The 20,561-nt window shown below is 38.6% G+C and overlaps 1 protein-coding gene across 1 annotated transcript; it reads right to left on the reverse strand.

The window, feature by feature from the left end:
* Nucleotides 1-939: 939 nt before the first annotated feature.
* LOC137016393 (zinc finger protein 845-like) lies at nt 940-20,483 on the reverse strand. The gene is made up of 3 exons (XM_067380778.1): nt 20,441-20,483; nt 19,771-19,894; nt 940-3,941 (listed from the first exon to the last, which is right to left on the reverse strand). Exons 2-3 carry the CDS (start codon nt 19,892-19,894, stop codon nt 2,086-2,088), a joined length of 1,980 nt encoding a protein of 659 aa, XP_067236879.1. The 5' UTR covers nt 20,441-20,483; the 3' UTR covers nt 940-2,085.
* Between the last annotated feature and the right edge of the window lie 78 nt (nt 20,484-20,561).

The raw sequence follows: 20,561 nt of genomic DNA on the forward strand, positions 1-20,561 counted from the left end.
TGAAATTTCATTTGGATCGAGCTCAATCGGATCGATTAAGGCGTTTGCATGAACGTTTTTCAATCTGATTACAAGTGGATTATTTGGGTGCATGTAAACGTAGCCATTGTCACTTGCGCTCCCTCTTGATGCGTATCCTTGGCCACCCGCTTCTCTGAACAAGGGGGCGGGGCAAACAATATTTTGAATTTGGACTGCAATACCTATTTCAACCACTGGGTGTCATTTCCTATATAAAGCCCCTTTAAACTACTCTGAATTAATTGTTACAAGAAAACCAGGAATATTACACATTGTAAGATTGTAGCAGTTTCTCTTGATGTAATGTTTCATTGTGAAGGGTGGAGAAGCATCACATTTTATATTAAGGGTGTGATCTTTGTTCGACCATGACAAGGCCTGTTGTGAGTGGAACCTGTCCTGTTAAACCGTTGTATGGGCTTGGCCACCGTGCTGCAGCTCAGTTTCAGGGTCTTGGCAAACTTATAGCCTGCACCATCTTTATGTAGAGCAACAGTTGTTTTTTTCAGATCCTCAGAGAGTTCTTTGCCATGAGATACTATGTTGAACTTCCAGTGACCAGTATGAGAGAGTGAGAGAGATAACACCAAATTTTAACACCAACCTGCTCCCCATTCACACCTGAGACCTTGTAACATTAACGAGTCACATGACACCGGGGAGAGAAAGTGGCTAATTGAGCCCACTCACTTTTGTTATTTTTTGCTTTGGACTTCTTCACAGGACAGTGCTGTTTCTCAATGTGCTTCCAGATTCAAAATGCCTCACCGGTGAGGCCGAACTATACACACACACATTTTTGTCTATATTGCTTTTCTGTTTCTTCTTGTATAATACACTCTGGGTTGGCATTTATTCTTTGTATTTGTGGTTATTTGTTATAACCTCACTCAGTCAAACAGTTTTAGGAGGGAAAAGAACAAACTTTATTTGTGTAGCCTGCCTTATTTAGGCAGAGTGTTACAATCTTCACTGCATGTATATTTATAACCAAACAAACTATAAAACAACAGTTCTTCCTATATTTGTTTACATTTTAAAAATATTAAACATATGTGGTTCAGGCAATATATGCATATAGTCTGCAAATATAAAACAACCCTAACTCTTTTTGTTAGATATCAGTATTAATTACCAAATAGCTATTACAAAAGTATAAGCAAAAAGTATAAGAAGATAAAATAAAAAATAAAGCAAATGATTCAGTCAAACATACAAAGTCAGCGCTCTGGTAGGCTACAACAGTGAACTATAACTCCTAAGTATATAAAGTTATGATATTTCACTTTTAGTTCAACAAATTATAGATTTATGAGACCAAAGATCACCCGTTAGATATACAAAAGATGAATTATATTATGTTCAACCACTACAGAGACATCAGAGTCAACGGCAAACATCAGAAGGAGTAGCCAAGGTAAGGATGCTCTCAGCGGGGTACGTGAGCGCTGAGCACCAGGTGATCATCTGGATCTCACAACTCCAAATAGGCTCTACTTTTATCAATAAACCACAAATTTGTAAAAAAAACAGTACACTCTTGCCTGAAAACTCTTAAAACTACATATCATGACATAATAACAGTAGTATGTTTGAATTACTTGGGTTTTCTCCTCTGCTACTAACACTTGCTGGTTAGTACGCAATGCATTCTGGGATACCTGGCTGTCTCAAGTCCGCACAAGTCACCTCTCTATGTATTCGTGATAAAAAGGGTGTATCAAGAACACAACCAGAGATTTGAACTGTACTTGGCTAGATGTGAATTTTGAACTGGAACAGTACTTGGACGGCGACTGATGACATTTCACAAGAACACAGACAAGAGCACATATTGAGAAATGGATAACTATGAATAAATGAATGAATGAGGCATTTATATAGCACTTTACTATGTACTACTGTACACCCTAAATGCTTCGCAATCACATCAGGGGTCTCTCCTTATCCACAACCTGGATAATTCAACAGCAGACAGTGCAACAGCGCCAACTATAGGTGGAGAGGAGAGATTTGGTGTGTGTCTTAGAAGAGACGTTGTTTCTCAGCACAAAGATGAACTACTTATGATTTCAGACTGTGGTGATGTGGTTTCTCCACTGCATGGATCTTCATGTGTATCTTCAGGTGGTTTTTAATAGTGAAACTCTTTTTACACTGATCACACGTGTGTGGCTTCTCTCCAGAGTGGATCCTCTCATGTGTTTTTAGAGATGAAGACTGACTGAATCTCTTGTCACAGTGTGAACACTTGTAAGGTTTTTCTCCAGTGTGAATTCTCATGTGTATCTTCAGGTGATTTTTAATAGTGAAACGTTTTCCACACTGATCACACGTGTGCAGCTTCTCTCCAGTGTAGATCTTCTTGTGTTGTTTCAGATTTGCTAACTGATTGAATCTCTTGTCACAGTGTGAACACTTGTAAGGTTTTTCTCCAGTGTGGATCTTCTCATGTGTTTTTAGAGATGATGACTGACTGAATCTGTTGTCACAGTGTGAACACTTGTAAGGTTTTTCTCCAGTGTGGATCTTCTCATGTGTTTTCAGAGATGATGACTGACTGAATCTGTTGTCACAGTGTGAACACTTGTAAGGTTTTTCTCCAGTGTGGATCCTCTCATGTGTTTTCAGAGATGATGACTGACTGAATCTGTTGTCACAGTGTGAACACTTGTAAGGTTTTTCTCCAGTGTGAATTCTCACGTGTATCTTCAGGTGTCTTTTAATAGTGAAACTCTTTCCACACTGATCACACGTGTGCAGCTTCTCTCCAGTGTGGACCCTCTCATGTGATTTCAGAGATGATGAACGACTGAATCTCTTGTCACAGTATGAACACTTGTAAGATGTTTCTCCAGTGTGGATCCTCTCATGTGTTTTCAGATTTGATGACTGACTGAATCTGTTGTCACAGTGTGAACACTTGTAAGGTTTCTCTCCAGTGTGAATTCTCATGTGTATCTTCAGGTTACTTTTAATAGTGAAACTCTTTCCACACTGATCACACGTGTACGGCTTCTCTCTGCTGTGGATCCTCTCGTGTTTTTTCAGAGATGATGAATCACTGAATCTCTTGTCACATTGTGAACACTTGTATGGTTTTTCTCCAGTGTGAATTCTCTGGTGCAGTTTTAATTGGTTTGCTGTAATAAAAGTCTTCTCACACTCAAAGCACATGTACTCTCTCACACCAGTGTGTATTTTCTCATGTTCTTTTAAATATTGCAGCTGTGAAAAACTCTTTCCACACACAGAACATGAATGTGGCTTCTCTTTTGTATGAACTGTCAGGTGTCTCTTCAGGGTTGATGACTCTAGAAATGTTTTGTCACATTGATCACATGTGTGTAGCTTCTCTCCAGTGTGGATCCTCCTGTGTTTTTTAAGGTTTGTTGATTGACTGAAACTCTCCCCACATTGATCACATGTGAACGGCTTCTCTCCAGTGTGAACTCTCATGTGATCCTTAAGATTTCCTTTTTGTGTGTAACTCTTCCCACATTGATCACATGTGAACGATCTCTCTCCGGTGTGAATTTTCATGTGTTCTTTAAGGCTTGATGATCGTGAGAAACTCTTCCCACACTGATCACATGTGAACGGCTTCTCTCCTGTATGAACTCTCATGTGAACCTTAAGATGTTGTTTGGTTGAGAAACTCTTTCCACACTGATCACATGTGTGTGGTTTCTCTCCAGTGTGAACTTTCATGTGTTCTTTAAGGCTTGATGATTGACTGAAACTCTTCCTGCACTGTTCACATGTGAATGGCTTCTCTCCTGTATGAACTCTCATGTGAATCTTAAGATGTTGTTTGGTTGAGAAACTCTTTCCACACTGAGTGCAGGTGAAAGATTTCTTGGCTCTTTTCTTTAGAGATGTCTTTAGTTCTTCACTCTCATAGCTTTCTTCTATCAGGTCTGAAATGAGAGAAAAAAAAGTCATTTAACTCTCTGAGGTCTGAAAACGCGCCGGCGCGTTTTGCCGGTTTTTCACATTGCAGCAAAACAGACTTAAAATACTTTTTGTTTCTTTAGCGCCCTCCGGCTGCAGTATGAATTAAAAACTCCATTCATGGAATAGCCTCTTCTTCTTTTAGATGAATCTGTGGACTAAAAATGCACAGAGAGCGCCCTCCGGCTGCAGTATGAATTGCAAACACCAGTGCTCATAGTGATGACAATGAATATTAAATAAATATAACTCCTCTGTATAGAAAATTGACATAAACATATGAGAATCCAATATTTCTCCAAATGTGCATGCTTTTAAACTAAAAGCCTATATTCAGACTCGCACAGATAAACAAGGAAAAAAGTTTGGTCAAGGTGTGTCCTGTGCTCTTTCTCTTTCTATCCAAGTGGTGCTTTCTTGTTTTATTGCAAAGTGTTTGATCTCAGCTTTTGTTTTAGCAGGAAAATCAAGTCTTAGATATTTTTTATATTTAAAACATTAGAGCATTTTTGTTATTTATATTTTTAAAAATATCACGTCATCAAGTTCTACAGACTTGTCTGTAGAAAGTTCTCATGCTCAAAGTCTAGACTGACTGCATCTTTAAATGTGTTATTATCAGTGTCCTACACGATTCACTCAACCCTGTTACTTCTGACATGATTTTCCTCCTTTCAAAACAGGGATTTCTTAAAACTATGAGACCCAGGAAGTGACATCATCTGGGCTCTTTCTAGAAAGTCTCAGTTTTTATAAAAATTAATGACAGCATTCATCAACTCTGTTACCAAAGTTACTGTAAGAAAAGATTTTGCTCAAGTTACACTCACAACCCTGTCAGGCATTCTGGAAAGTTCATTTACTTCATAAATTTTGGTGTTTACAGTTTATTCCTAAAATAACAGTGTTTAAAACTACATTGAAAATGGCTAAATTCTGGAAACACTCCTGCAAATTGAGAACCAGATATGAAACAAATGTAAAATATTTAGTTTGATCTGATGTTGACAATCAATATGAAGGTTTCTCAAACTGAGTATTAAAAGGTGCACAGCTAATGGGCACCATTACAATTTTAAATACCAATAACATTGATTAATTACCATTACAATAATCTCACTTAAAGGTGCCATAGAACTGAAAATCGAATTTACCTTGACAGTTGAATAATAGTTTAGTACATGGAAATGACATACAGTGAGTCTCAAACTCCATTGTTTCCTCCTTCTTATGTAAATCTCATTTGTTTAAAAGACCTCAGAAGAACAGGCGAATCTCAACAGCTGAATCATCAGACTAGGTAAGCAAGCAAGAACAATAGCGGAAAATGGCAGATGGAGCAATAATAACTGACATAATCCATGATATATTTTTAGTGATATTTGTGAATTGTCTTTCTAAATGTTTTGTTAGCATTTTGCTAATGTACTGTTAAATGTGGTTAAAGTTACCATAGTTTCTTACTGTATTCACGGAGACAAGACTGTCGTTATTTTCATTTTTAAACACTTGCAGCCTGTATAATGTATAAACACAACTTCATTCTTTATAAATCTCTCCAACAGTGTGTAACGTTAGCTTTAGCCACGGAGCACAGCCTCAAACTCATTCAGAAACAAATGTAAACTTCCAAATAAATACTATACTTATGCGATTAGACATGTTGCATGACGAACACTTTGTAAAGATCCACTTTGAGGGTTATATTAGCTGCGTGAACTTTGTTTATGCTGTTTAAGGCAAGCGTGAGCTCCAAGGGCCCGCAGCATGAATAGGTGCATAGTTAATGATGCCCCAAAATAGGCAGTTAAAAAATTAATTAAAAAAAATCTATGGGGTATTTTGAACTGAAACTTCACAGACACATTCAGGGGACACCTTAGACTTATATTACATCTTGTAAAAAAACGTTCAATGGTACCTTTAAAAATTAACATTATGTATCATTTCATAGTTTAACTGTTTCTCTAAATGTGAAGAAGAATTTTATGTTTTAAATTACTTTTTGGAAAACAAAAAGTTTTAATGTAACATCAACATTTAGTGTAACAGATTCTTTTTCAATTAATTATTTTTTTATGCTATATTATCCACTTTTTGTATTTCACCCATAAACTAAGCACATTAAGAATTAAATTGGTCTATCGTAAATTAACTGATGCTAATTCAGAACTTCATTCTGTTTCTCCATTACTACGTTTCTGGATATCTGTCAACATTTTAAAGAACTGTAAGAAAACAGTTGAAAGTACAAAAACAAAAATAATTGTTTATGTTAGAGGTCCACAAATCCCCTCAGTCTGTTGAAAATGAAATGAGCTTTAAGTGTCAATTTACAGCAGATCTGAAGACATCAGCATAATAAATGAGGTGAAAACAGGAACTATTGACATGAAATAAAGAGTGTTTTCAGCAGTTTCTCTGTTAATATTGATGATCCTCAGACTATCAACACTCATTCAACAAGACATTCAGACCATTAGCAGATCATCTCACTTTATTCTGAGTGTTTGATGATAGAAACACATTGACAGTGTACAAATTGTGAATAAAAAAGGAATGCAATAATTTACAAATCTCAAACTTATATTTTATTCACAATAGAATATAGATAACATATCAAATGTTGAAGGTGAGACATTTTGAAATGACATGCCAAATATTGGCTCATTTTGGATTTATTTAAAGCTACACATTCCAAAAAATTTGGGACAGGTAGCAGTAAGAGGCCGGAAAAGTTAAATGTATACATATAAGGAACATCTGGAGGACCAATTTGCAACTTATTAGGTCAATTGGCAACATGATTGGGTATAAAAAGAGCCTCTCAGAGTGGCAGTGTCTCTCAGAAGTCAAAATGGGCAGAGGATCACCAATCAGAGAAAAATAGCAGAGTTTGAAGTTATAATAGGGCATAATATCATCCAAAGATTCAGGAACAATCTCTGTGCGTAAGGGTCAAGGCCAGAAAACCATATCCCGTGATCTTCGGGCCCTTAGACAGCACTGCATCACATACAGGAATGCTACTGTAATGGAAATCACAACATGGGCTCAGGAATACTTCCAGAAAACATTGTCGTGAACACAATCCACCGTACCATTCGCCTGTGCCGGCTAAAACTCTATAGGTCAAAAAAGAAGCCATATCTAAACATGATCCAGAAGCGCAGGCGTTTTTTTCTGGGCCAAGGCTCATTTAAAATGGACTGTGGCAAAGTGGAAAACTGTTCTGTGGTCAGACGAATCAAAATTTGAAGTTCTTTTTGGAAAACTGGGACGCCATGTCATCCGGACTAAAGAGGACAAGGACAACCCAAGTTGTTATCAGCGCTCAGTTCAGAAGCCTGCATCTCTGATGGTATGGGGTTGCATGAGTGCGTGTGGCATGGGCAGCTTACACATCTGGAAAGGCACCATCAATGCTGAAAGGTATATCCAAGTTCTAGAACAACATATGCTCCCATCTAGATGTAGTCTCTTTCAGGGAAGACCTTGCATTTTCCAACATGACAATGCCAGACCACATACTGCATCAATTACAACATCATGGCTGCGTAGGAGGAGGATCCGGGTACTGAAATGGCCAGCCTGCTGTCCAGATCTTTCACCCATAGAAAACATTTGGTGCATCATAAAGAGGAAGATGCGACAAATAAGACCTAAGACAGTTGAGCAACTAGAAGCCTGTATTAGACAAGAATGGGACAACATTCCTATTCCTAAACTTGAGTAACTTGTCTCCTCAGTCCTCAGACGTTTGCAGACTGTTATAAAAAGAAGAGGGGATGCCACACAGTGGTAAATATGGCCTTGTCCCAACTTTTTTGAGATGTGATGCCGCCATGAAATTTAAAATCAACAAATTTTTCCCTTAAAATGATACATTTTCTCAGTTTAAACATTTGATGTCATCTATGTTGTATTCTGAATAAAATGTTGAAATTTGAAACTTCCACATCATTGCATTCTGTTTTTATTCACAATTTGTTCAGTGTCCCAGCTTTTTTGTAATTGGGTTTGTATATTTTATAGTTTTAAAATATTTTGAAGGACAAAAAAATTATCTTTATTGGCTTTATTTCAAGTCAACTGTTACTTTGCACAAGCCCCTATGCGCTCACACACTTGGCACAGCCCTTGTCATTAATTAATATGAATTAATATGATTAGCCTTTTGCTTGACTACCTTATCAAACGCTAATAATGTGATGCTAGTGTTACACATACCATTCCTGTTCTTCAACTCAGACAGAATCAGACAGCTGCCTTCTAACAATCAGTATCCAAACGCTCACCCTTATGAAACTCAACCATGATTTTTGTAGTAACCATGATTTTATAGTAAAACTATGGTTTTACTACAATAACCATAGTTTAAATATAGTTCCCTTTCAAGGGCACTTGTGCTGCATAAATTGCTATAGGAACGCCTCTGGGTGATGTCGTCATGAAGCACATATGCAATCTGTCCAATCAGGAGACAGAACGTCATAGGCACGTGACGTCACTGACCAGGAACCATAAAGCCAGCCCGAAAACACTGTCATTCAGCTTCTGTGTCTTCAGCAAGCACTCCGTCTGATCTGTCTGTCTTATTTACCTTTGTCTGTCTACTTTGAAAAGTATTACCATGGCGAGCGAGCAGCTATACAGGAAGTGCGTGCACCCTTGTCCGCGTTTTATCCCGGATGGGGACTCGCTTGAAATGTGTGTTGTTTGCATGGGAGTGCACCATGCCCACGCAGCTCTCAAAGGGGGCTGCTTGTGTGCATTGTGATCAGCTGCCGCTGAGAATGCTGCGCTCCCGCCAAGCTCTCTTCAAGGAGAGTGGCTCGGTTCGTGTTCCCCAGGGCTCGGGTCCTGCTTCTGTCGAGGCAGGGCGGCGCCTTATGTCTTGGGGTTCGCAGATGGATGTATCAGAGGGGTTAGAGATGGGCCATGCCTTATCTCTGCCTTCAACTGGTGCATCTGGCAGTGTATCCATCCGGAGGCCGGAAGCACGCTTTGCGGTTTCTTCCGCTCCGGGGGATATGGTCACGTTAATGGCGTCTAGTTCTGAGGAGCTGGATGTTGTTAGCGTGGCCACGGGAGAGTCTGAGGATTCGTCACTTCAGTCTCCCGCGAGCGAGGAGCTCATGGAGGTGCTTTCTCGTGCTGTGGCCAAGTTGAGCATCGATTGGCCGGCCGAAAAGCAAGAGCAGACGGTGAGAAGCAAGCTTGACGAACGCTTCTTGCCATCCAGGTCTGCTCAGCCTCCACGTCGGGCGCTACCATTTTTCCCGACCTCCACACTGAGGTGTCGAGGTCGTGGAAGAAGCCGGTATCTACCCGTGTCTACACACCTCAGACCTCCATTTACAGCAATGTGGCTGGAATGAGGAGACACAGGTATGGGGCGATGCCAAGAGCGGAAGAGACACTTGCGGGCCATCTCTCTCCGCACGCGGCCAAATCCCTTTGGCTGCCGGGCAAAGCTGCAGAAGCCGAGTACGAGCTCCCCGCAATACAGACAACACCTGAAGCAGAGTGTTGCTACCCGTGCTCCCCCTCCGAGGAGTTGGGATCTGAGGGCCGTCATTCCTGCCAAGAGGGCTTCGTCTAAGAGATCCTGACGTCAGAGGGGCGGTCAGGATCCTGAGGGTGGTCCCCTCCGGAGACAAACAGTGTTCACCTCATCATACGGTGCCCTTAGTAGATTTTTTGTCAGAGTGGAAAAATCTGTCAAAAGTATCTCAGTGGGTCCTGCGAACTATAGAAAAGGGGTATGCGATTCAGTTCAGAACATGCCCACCCCGATTCAACGGGGTTCTAGCCACAGTGGTAGACCCCGAGCAGGCTCTGGTGCTGGCACAAGAGGTTCAGACGCTCTTGCGAAAGGAGGCTATAGAGAGGGTCCCTCCTCCCAGCAGGGAGTCAGGCTTTTACAGCCGTTACTTCATTGTGCCAAAGAAAGATGGAGGATTACATCCGATTTTAGATCTACGACAATTGAATCGAACAGTAGCAAGTAGGGCTGGACGATTAATCGAAAAGTAATCGAAACCGAAATTCAGAACCTCTAACCGACGTAATTTTCCTGTGACGGTTATTTCGTTTTTTAATCCTGTTAATACTTCCCCCTTAAAAACATAACTGCGTGTGTAGCCACGTGACTCCGCCCAGTCCAGTCAGTGGCATAAAAGCAAAACACGGAGGTGAACGCCGGTTCAACACATAGTGATGGCGCGCAAGCGGTGAGCCTTGCGTCTTGACTAAACTTTGTCAGATGTATTTGTTTTATGGTTTGGACATTCAAGCGATTAGACGATCGGATGTGTATTATTATATCGAGCTACCGCGCTTGCATAGATATATACATATATCTATGCCGCGCTCACGCAGCTGCATGTGGCACGAACACTCACACAAACAGCTGCGCAAAAAGTGAAGATCGCGCACACACAGAGGAACGCAAAAACTTGTCAGCGCTGTCCTGTGATTTATCACTAAAATAGCTTAGAAACTCAAAAGTTATAGCATCTATTTTTTTTCTACTTTTGAAGGAACTATTTACAACCCACAGCTTCACAATTAATAGAGAGACGGTATGACTAATTCACACACGCAATCACTACTGGTACTGTGGTAATTTATCTTTATCTGATTTACAATGAGCAGAAACCTGTAAGAAATGTTACAAACCATAGATAAAATAACTGCTGATAGTGAGCTATGATGTCAGATCACTCTTTCAACAGGAAAAAAAAAAATCCCACCTTAATAGTCAATCATAGGCTATTTACAGTACAAACCTTGTCAGTGAACTATGAGGGCAAAAAAAATAAAAAAAAATCGTTCATTAATCGTAATCGAGGTAAAATGTTCTCCCCCGGTTCTCCCCTTCGGCCTAGCCTTGTCACCCCAAACTTTTACCAAGTGTGTAGATGCGGCGCTGACGCCCTTGCGCATTCAGGGCATCCACATTCTCAACTACATAGACGATTGGTTGATTCTCGCTCAATCAGAGCAGATGGCGGTTCAACATCGAGGTGTTGTTCTAACTCATATGGAAAAGTTGGGGTTGAGACTAAACGCAAAGTAAAGTGTGCTTTCTCCTGCACAGAGAACCACTTATCTTGGCGTGGTATGGGATTCGGTTTATTCGGTGAAAGTCAGTTTATCTCCGGCTCGAATATCATCAATCCTCAATACTGTCTCGGACATAAGGCAAGGCCAGTCACTCAGTGTAAAACAGTTCCAGAGACTGTTAGGTCTGATGTCAGCAGCGTCCAACGTTATACCTTACAGCCTGTTGTGCATTAGATCATAGCAGTGGTGGCTCAAAACCAAGGGGTTCTCCTCGAGGGGAATCCGTTTAGTACGATCAGAGTCACGCGGCGATGCTTACGTGCACTAGACATATGGAAGCAACCTTGGTTTCTATCCCAGGGACCTGTGCTGGGGGCTGTCAGTCGCCGCGTCACGCTAACGACAGATGCATCCCTCATGGGTTGGGGGGTGATCATGAGTGGTCGCTCGACACGGGGTCTGTGGCAGGACCATCATCTCACTTGGCACATAAATTGTCTAGAAATGATGGTGGTATTTCTAACTTTGTCTCTGAGGTCTGGGAGGAAGTATCTCAAACATGTGTTAGTCAGAACAGACAACACATCAGTAGTCTCGTATATAAATCACCAGGAGGGTCTGAGATCACGCCCGCTTTACAAACTGGCGAATCAGATTCTTCTGTGGTCCCAAGGGAAACTGCTATCCCTCACAGCAGTTTACATCCCGGGGTACCTGAATGTGGGAGCAGACATCCTGAATAGGGAACGAGACACTGTGTAACCTTGCCATACTCCCTGCATGCCCAAGAGCGACTTGCTTCAGACTTGAGAAGCTGAATGACAGTGTTTTTGGGCTGGCTTTATGGTTCCTGGTCAGTGACGTCACCCGCCTATGACGTTCCGTCTCCTGATTGGACAGATTGCATACGTGCTTCACGACGACATCACGCAGAGGCGTTCCCATAGCGATTTACGCAGCGTCTCGTTCCCTATTTAGGGAACTAAGGTTATATACATAACTGAGATGTTTTTGTAGTAAAACCATAGTAACTACAAAATAACCATTGTTTTACTATGGTTTTTGAAGTAAAACCAGAGTAACTACATAATGAAAGTACTAGGTTACTAATGTAACCTCGGTTCCCTTAGATATGGAATGAGAACTGCATTATTTGTCTTTCTAAAACAAGATGCTACAGGGGGAAACTTCTTTTTCTCTGATTACTGAAGCCTTTTTCAAACTGCATGGCCATCAGGGCCTGATTTTAATATCTGAGGTCGAGGATGGGTTTGAGAGGTCTCCTGGGAGGATGAAAAATGTGAGGGCGTGAGGGACAGAGTCGCATTCTGAAAAGAACGCTGTCCGCGAGCACAAGGAGGCTACACTCATGCTCTTGCAATAAGAGCAGGTCATTTCAATGAGCGTGGCTTCTGTGTGGGACTTGCCCAGACATTGCATGCACTCACTGTGTCCGTCGTCCATGTGCAAAGGGACGTTGATACAACGGCGCGAGAGATCTGCTCGAGTTTCCGGTTACTGGTTGTAGCCTGTCTGCCTGTCCTGTCAGCTTCCGGTTACTGGTTGTAGCAAGCGTGAGTAACTAGCGCGAGAGGAATGTTGGATTAAAAACTAGAATGCTGGATGACTACTGTGAAGACGCAGCAGAATCGGCTTGTTGAGTTATTGGAGGAGGTTAGCAGCTGCTCCTTCAAAACATTGAAAAGGATAAACGGATGGCGGAGCATGAACGGAGGGTGGACGATCTGGAGCAGTACTCCCGGGTGAATGATTTGCTCATCACCGATATTCCCATCAAACCACGCTCGTACGCACGCGCGGTATCTGCGGTCAACGTTAATGACCCAGGGGAGGAGGAGGTACGCTCAGTGGAGCAACAAGTGGCAGCCTTTCTGCAGAGCAAAGGAGTAGAGCTGGACCTGGATTGCATTGAAGCATGCCACCCTTTACCCAAAAGGATCAATAACGACAGATCAGCAGTTATTCTGAGATTTGTTAACAGGGAAAACAAGACGGCATTGCTAAAACAAGGCCGCAAACTCAAAGGGACGAATATATATATATATATAAATGAACATTTAATAAAAAAGAATGCTGAAATAGCAAGGAAAGCAAGATACCTCAAGAAACAACGAAAAATCCAACATACATGGGTAACAAATTGCAAAATCTTCATCAAGTTAAATGGGTCTCCTGAGGAGGCGAAAATTCTCACAGTAAGGAATATAGGAGTTGGACAAGTATCAGTAATCATAATGTACATCAGCCATCTGGAAACAAATAAGGTAACATCTGACTTATACTATTAGAATTAACACTGAGCTACATACAGTTAGCCAAAAGGAAAATTATACAGAGACAGATCTCCAACAACTGGACTTAGATGCAATTGAACACGAGTACAATATGCATGATGTAGAGACTGATATTGATCCCGACAACAATTTTCTTTCGTACATAAATAATAAGTGCAATTACTATACAAATGAACAGTATAGCAATAATTGCATTACCAAGGACAAATTGTCTATTACCCATTTTAACAGCAGAAGTATGTATAAGAATTTCAATGCAAAAAATTTCGTTTATCCTTTCAGTGTTATAGCTATATCTGAAACCTGGTTCAATCAAGAGAAAGGAATCGACTTTGAAATAGATGATTATGATCTCCATTACGTAAACAGACAAAATAAAATAGGAGGCAGGGTTGCGCTCTATGTGCACAAAACTATAAAACATTCTGTTCTGATCAATATGTCAACAGCATTTGATAATGTAATGGAATGCTTAACAATAGAGATCAATAATGGAAAGAAAAAAACATTATTATGAGTTGTGTTTATAGATCACCTGGATCAAGTGTTGATATTTTCAATGAAGAGTTGGAGAAACTGTTTTCAGCTGTTAACAATAAACCTATATTCATCTGTGGGGACTTTAATATTGACCTTTTAAATCCAAACAAACATAAATTGACTGATGAATTCATTGAAAGAATGTACTCTATATCTTTATTCCCAACAATTACAAAACCTAGTAGAATCACATCACACAGTGCAACCTTAATTAATAAAATTTTTACAAATAATTTGACAAATAACATAAACGGGCTGCTTCTTTGTGATATTACAGACCACTTACCTGTTTTTTCCATATATGACTGTAATGTTTCTAAAACTAGTGAAATCTGTAATGTGACTTGCAAAAGATTACAAACTCAAGAAGCAATTAATGCATTTAATGATGACCTGGGAGTGCAAAACTGGAGCTCCATTTATGGAGCAATCGATACAGACAGAGCTTACAATAACTTTTTAGAAATATTCACATCATTATATGATAAGCACTGCCCCATTTCAGTTTATAGCAAACAGAAGAAATATTCAAAATGTCCCTGGATGACTAAAGGTGTACAAAATTCATGTAAAAAGAAAAATAATCTTTATAAATCGTTCATTAAATTGAAAACTAAAGAAGCTGAGATTAGATATAAATTGTACATAAACAAATTAACTGATGTAATAAGATTAGCCAAAATATTATATTATAAGAAATTATTAACTGAGAATAAAACCAATATAAAAGGAACATGGGATTTATTAAATGGCATTCTCAAAAAAGGTTTAAAACAAAAAACATACCCAGAATATTTTGTTGATTCAAATGATGAGTATCAAAATATGGATAAAGTAGTTAATAGCTTCAATACATTTTTATAAATATTGGTCCTGATTTGGCAGAAAGAATCCCAGATGAACATATAGAGCATAATATTGGAAAAACTGAAAAAAAATCCTAATTCTATCTTTCTTTCACCAGTTAGTGAGAAAGAAGTAATGGATATTGTTCAAAAGTCTGAAAATAAATATTCTATGGACTGTCACTCCATCAATATGGCACTATTAAAAAAAGTTATAAATAATATTAAAGCACCTCTAACGCACATCTGTAATCTGTCACTTCAAAATGGCTGTGTTACCAAGAAAATGAAAATTGCAAAAGTTATACCAATATTTAAAAATGGAAATAAACATAACTTTACTAATTACAGACCGATTTCACAGCTTCCTCAATTTTCAAAAATTCTTGAAAAAAATTTTAATGTTCGATTAGAAAAATTTGTTGAAAATTATAAACTGATTAACGAAAGTCAATATGGATTCAGAAGCAAACGATCTTCATCAATGGCTATAATTGATGCAATAGAGGAAATATCAAATGCACTGGATAATAAAAAAAATTACTATTGGAATATTCATTGTTCTGAAAAACGCCTTTGACACTATTAATCACACTATACTACTCAAGAAGTTAGAAAGGTATGGGATAGGTGGGGTGGCTGGAAAATGGGTAAAAAGCCATTTAAGTGACAGAATACAGTATGTGCAGATGGGTGAGTTCTCATCTAACTGTTGTGCAATTTCTTGTGGTGTTCCTCAGGGGTCGGTATTGGGCCCAAAATTATTCAACTTGTACATCAATGATATATTTAATGTTTCACAATTACTTAAGTGTGTTTTGTTTGCAGATGATACTAATATTTTCTATTGTGATGACTGTTATGATAAGCTTGTTAATGTTGTAAATACTGAACTAAGGAATATTAAAAAATGGTAATTATAAAAATAACTCGAAAAAGCCCATTGAGATAGATGGGATACAAATTGAACATGTCTGAAATAAAATTTTTAGGTGTCACAATAGAAAACTCACATCAGACACATAAAAAACAAAGTCTCCAAATGCCTTGCAATAATAAATAAAGCTAAATATGTTCTTGATTATACTGCACTCCATACCCTGTATTGTTCCCTGATCTTACCATACTTAAGCTACTGTGTTGAAATATGTGGGAACAATTATAATAATTCAATACAGTCACTCTTTATTTTACAAAAAAGGGCTATACGTACAGTGCACAAAGCTGAATATATTGAACACACAAATCCACTTTTTCTCAAAACAAAGTTATTAAAAATACAGGATCTTGGGAAATTTAACACCGCACAATTTTTATTTAAAGCATTTCATAATCTATTACCTGTTAACATACAAAAGTTATTCACGCATAGACAGCGGCTGTACAGTACGAGGGGCTATGGGAACTTTTTAATACCAATGGTCAGAACTACCAGGAGGAGTTTTTGTGTGTCTGTATGTGGGGTTAAATTATGGAATGGTCTGGGGCTCGAATACAAACAATGTCAAAGCATTCGTCAGTTTAAAACTCTATATAAACAGAAGGTTTTTTCACAGTACAAGGACGGCGGGGCTTAATTGTCTGTTAATGTATTTATTGGCTGTGTGTCTTACCTTGTTGGTATTGTGGTTACCATTGTTGGTATTACTATAATTGTTACCTGTGGTAATATATGAGTGTATTGAGATATGTTTTTTTTGTTTTTGTTTTTCTTCTCCATATGTGTATAAATACATGAGAGTAGGGCTGTGCGATATATCGAATGCTTTTGTCACGCGCATTTCGTCAGTAAAGCCGGTTCCCTGATTGCCGCTAAATCTCCATCACCTGCTTTCAAATGAAGTGCCATTTAATAGACAGAGCCGTAGTTCACTGATAAGTCACGCAATATCGCGTTCAATATCGACGGTGATTCATATCGATATTGAACGCGATATTGCGTGGCTTATCAGTGAACTACGGCTCTGTCTATTAAATGCCGCTTCATTTGAAAGCAGGTGATGGCGATTTAGCGGCAATCAGGGAACCGGCTTTACAGACGAAATGCGCGTGACAATCTCATGCGATATATCGCCCAGCCCTACATGAGAGATATGATAACATTAATAATTAAGGAAGCATCTACTTTTGTTTTTGTATTTCTATTAATTTGTAACAGACCGGGGTGGGTTTAAATAAGTTTGACTTCTTCCCACTCTGTTTCGAGCAATTGATTATGTTGTTTATGTAAGGTGAACTTACCTTGTATAATCAAATGCTTCTATTGCTTTGTTATGTTACTATTGCTCGAAATAAACAATAATCATCATCATAATCATCATGCTCATTAGAGATTATGCTCTTTTATTTTCCAACTGCAGCTGCAGAAGGAAAAGGCATGTAGAACAGAGCTGCTTGAGAGCAGCGAACTGATCCAGTTCTTCTGATTGGTCCACTGTTTTGGAACTGACATTGATGAGTGGCGCTGCATGTAAAAGTTGAAATTCTTTTAACTTGACACGCCATCTTAAAAACGCGGCACTCATGTAGGGCTGGACGATTTACCGTAAAAAGTAATCAAAACCAAAATTCTGAATGTAATTTTCCCATGTTGGTTATTTCATTTTTTAAATCCTGTTAATACTTTCCACAGGGAGGAACTTTTGAGCATGAACAGAAAAATGGTAAAAAATGATATAAATACTGTTCGGTTTCTCTCACAAACTGATCGTTTCGTGTCTTAGGACATTAATGTGTCGTCACGAGCCGCAGGGTTTAATTTGGATTTGTCTAAGCAAGTTTTATTTACTGTTACAGTAGAAGTTCCCATCCACTGCTATTATTTGACTGACAGACTGCAGCGGTTGCAGTTAAAATCCATAATTTGTGTTCGACTGAAGAAACAAATTCACATACATCTTGGATGCACTGGGGGTAAGCAGATAAACATCAAATTTTCATTTTTGGGTGAACTATCCCTTTAACGTCATGTGGGAGTTTTTGCCGCACTTTGCTACAGGACACATAATACACACAAGGCAGTGGTCAACCAGAGAGCAAGCTTCAAGCAAGAAGCCACAAATCAAATTCCTCTCACCTCATCTCTCATCTAGTACCTCAGAGTTTGTAAAGGTGGCATGAATGAAATGTTGCCAAATTAAAGTGCATAGGAGGCCTGTTCCTGGAGAATTTGTATCCACCATCGTCTATTTACAGAGCCCCACACATGAGAGGGAAAATAAATTGTAGGCTAAATCGTGCGAAAGATTCACTAATTCATTCCCTCCATTTACTAAATTGTGCTTATGGTTTACTAATTTGTTCCCTCGATTTATAAATCATGCACATGATCAAGTGAATGAATTAGTAAATTATGTGTACAATTTATTTATTTTTTCTTGCATTCATATGCGGGGCTCTGTATCCATTTTCGTAAAATTAAAAATGAAACACCCAAAACTGTATATGGTCCCATAGTGAAGATGAACCGTGCGGTGATATGTGAAATTCTGTAGAGAACATGTGATGTTAATCGATCTATGTTCTATAACATGTAAAACGGGAACATGAAAGGAATATTCTAAAAGCAACTCATGTAAACACCTTAATCATAATATTGTCTTATTCAGAATAAGGTCAATAATTGTATTCGTCTGAAAGAAGAATGTCATATACACCTAAGAAGGCTTGAGGATGAGTTAATCATGGGATAATTTTCATTTTTGGGTGAACTTTTACTTAATTGTTTAATTACTGCTATGTTAAAGTATGTTAAAATTATAGTACAGCACTTTTGAGCATGAACAGAAAAATGGTAAAAAATGATATAAATACTGTTCGGTTTCTCTCACAAATCGATCATTTCGTGTCTTAGGACATTAATGTGTCGTCACGAGCCGCAGGGTTTAATTTGGATTTGTCTAAGCAAGTTTTATTTACTGTTACAGTAGAAGTTCCCATCCACTGCTATTATTTGACTGACAGACTGCAGCGGTTGCAGTTAAAAACCATAATTTGCATTCGACTGAAGAAACAAATTCACATCTATCCCTTTAACGTCATGGAGTTTTTGCCGCACTTTGCTACAGGACACATAATACACACACGGCAGTGGTCAACCAGAGAGCAAGCTTCAAGCAAGAAGCCACAAATCAAATTCCTCTTATTGTATTCGTCTGAAATAAGAATATCATACACCTAAGAAGGCTTGAGGGTGAGTTAATCATGGGATAATTTTCATTTTTGGGTGAACTTTTACTTTAATGTTCAATTACTGCCATGCTATAGTATGTTAAAATGATAGTACAGCACTTTTGAGCATGAACAGAGAAACTTCTTTACTTTTCCATTGTTCTCTATTCAGAAGATATTGAGTTTAAAGTGCATATTGGTTTAACATTTTTTTCGAGATGAATATATAACCTTGTACAAAACACCATATAAAAAGGTACTGCAGGGTTTAAAAATGTTCGATGAAGACTTACGGTGCACATTTTAAGTTTTGTGTTTGATTATTACATTTGCTAACTACCAAATCAGTCGTGATGAGAAACGGCTATATCACGTAACGTTAGTGTGGATGGATATTAACGCGCGTGACATACGCTTGATCAAAGTTTATTCGTTTCTGTTATTAGTAATCAATTAGGCCTACTCCTAGATGACCAATAGCTTTGCTATTGCCTGATTCATGATAATAATCTGTACAATATTGTGATCTGAGCACATGTCGTTACCTAACGTTATATCGATAAGCTAACACCGGTCTCTGTCCTGTTCTCCACTGCTTCTCCTCACACAACAGCTCAATTTGTCTCTTTTGACCGTTATTCTGTCTAATTCTGGCCTGTCCCTGCTCTCTTGACCCCATAGCAGGCTAATTGTATGGCTGTGATTAGTTATACGAGTATAAATAAGCATTTACAATTTCCTCAGCGTCCGAACTGTTATTGCGATCCATTGTTTTCCTATAGTTTATATTGATCTTGTTCCCTTCAGTGACGTCACGTCTGATTGCGCATTTTTCAGATGCGGATAAAACCAACCTGTTTGTTCCTCAATATCTTCATGTTTCACACTGAATGTTTCTTCAATCTTCATGTCTTCGGTCTCATCTTTAATAAACTCCATCTTTATGTCTTCACTCTCTTCCTCTTTAATGAACGCCATCTTTAAGAAGAGAATTAACAGAGTTAATGGTTTAAACAAAAACACTGAAAGCTAACACTATGATAAACAACACTTTATATGTAGGCATGTATGATCTACACTTGGTATTTTAATGAATTATAGATAATATTTAAATGATTACTCTTTGAAGAAAACATGATTAGTTTGTTAGTGTTTGTTCTCGTTTATGTTCACTGTTTGAGTAGCACGCGTCGTGATTCACTGAATCATTTCTCAAAGTGTTTGATTCAATTGACTCGGAGTTGAAAAGTTCGGTTTCTCCATCATTACTCGCTAGAGACTGAACTCGTGTAGTGTTCAGGATAAACTGATTTATGATATATATAGAGAGAAATAAGACGCAAGGTTTAACTTACTGTTTCTCATCAGTGGATGAGTTTTACTCACACAAATATCCTCCATTACAGTTAGATAAATACATTAAATAGTAAATTAACTCATTTCACATCGCTTGTTAAAAAAACAAATATATAATTCATTGAACTGTTTCTATAGATTTAGACAGATCAAATTCTTAAAACAAACCTTTATTCAGCAGAATCACAGCAAATGTAGGAGTTCGGCGCAGTCTTATGACGTCATGTCGTCACTCCAAAATAAAAGTCCTGTTCCCACAGCAATGTCTAAAATCACAAAAGTGCATAGA

The sequence above is a fragment of the Chanodichthys erythropterus genome, unplaced genomic scaffold (genome assembly GCF_024489055.1).
Source record: "Chanodichthys erythropterus isolate Z2021 unplaced genomic scaffold, ASM2448905v1 ctg000870_np12, whole genome shotgun sequence".
In the NCBI taxonomy this organism is placed as follows: domain Eukaryota; kingdom Metazoa; phylum Chordata; class Actinopteri; order Cypriniformes; family Xenocyprididae; genus Chanodichthys; species Chanodichthys erythropterus.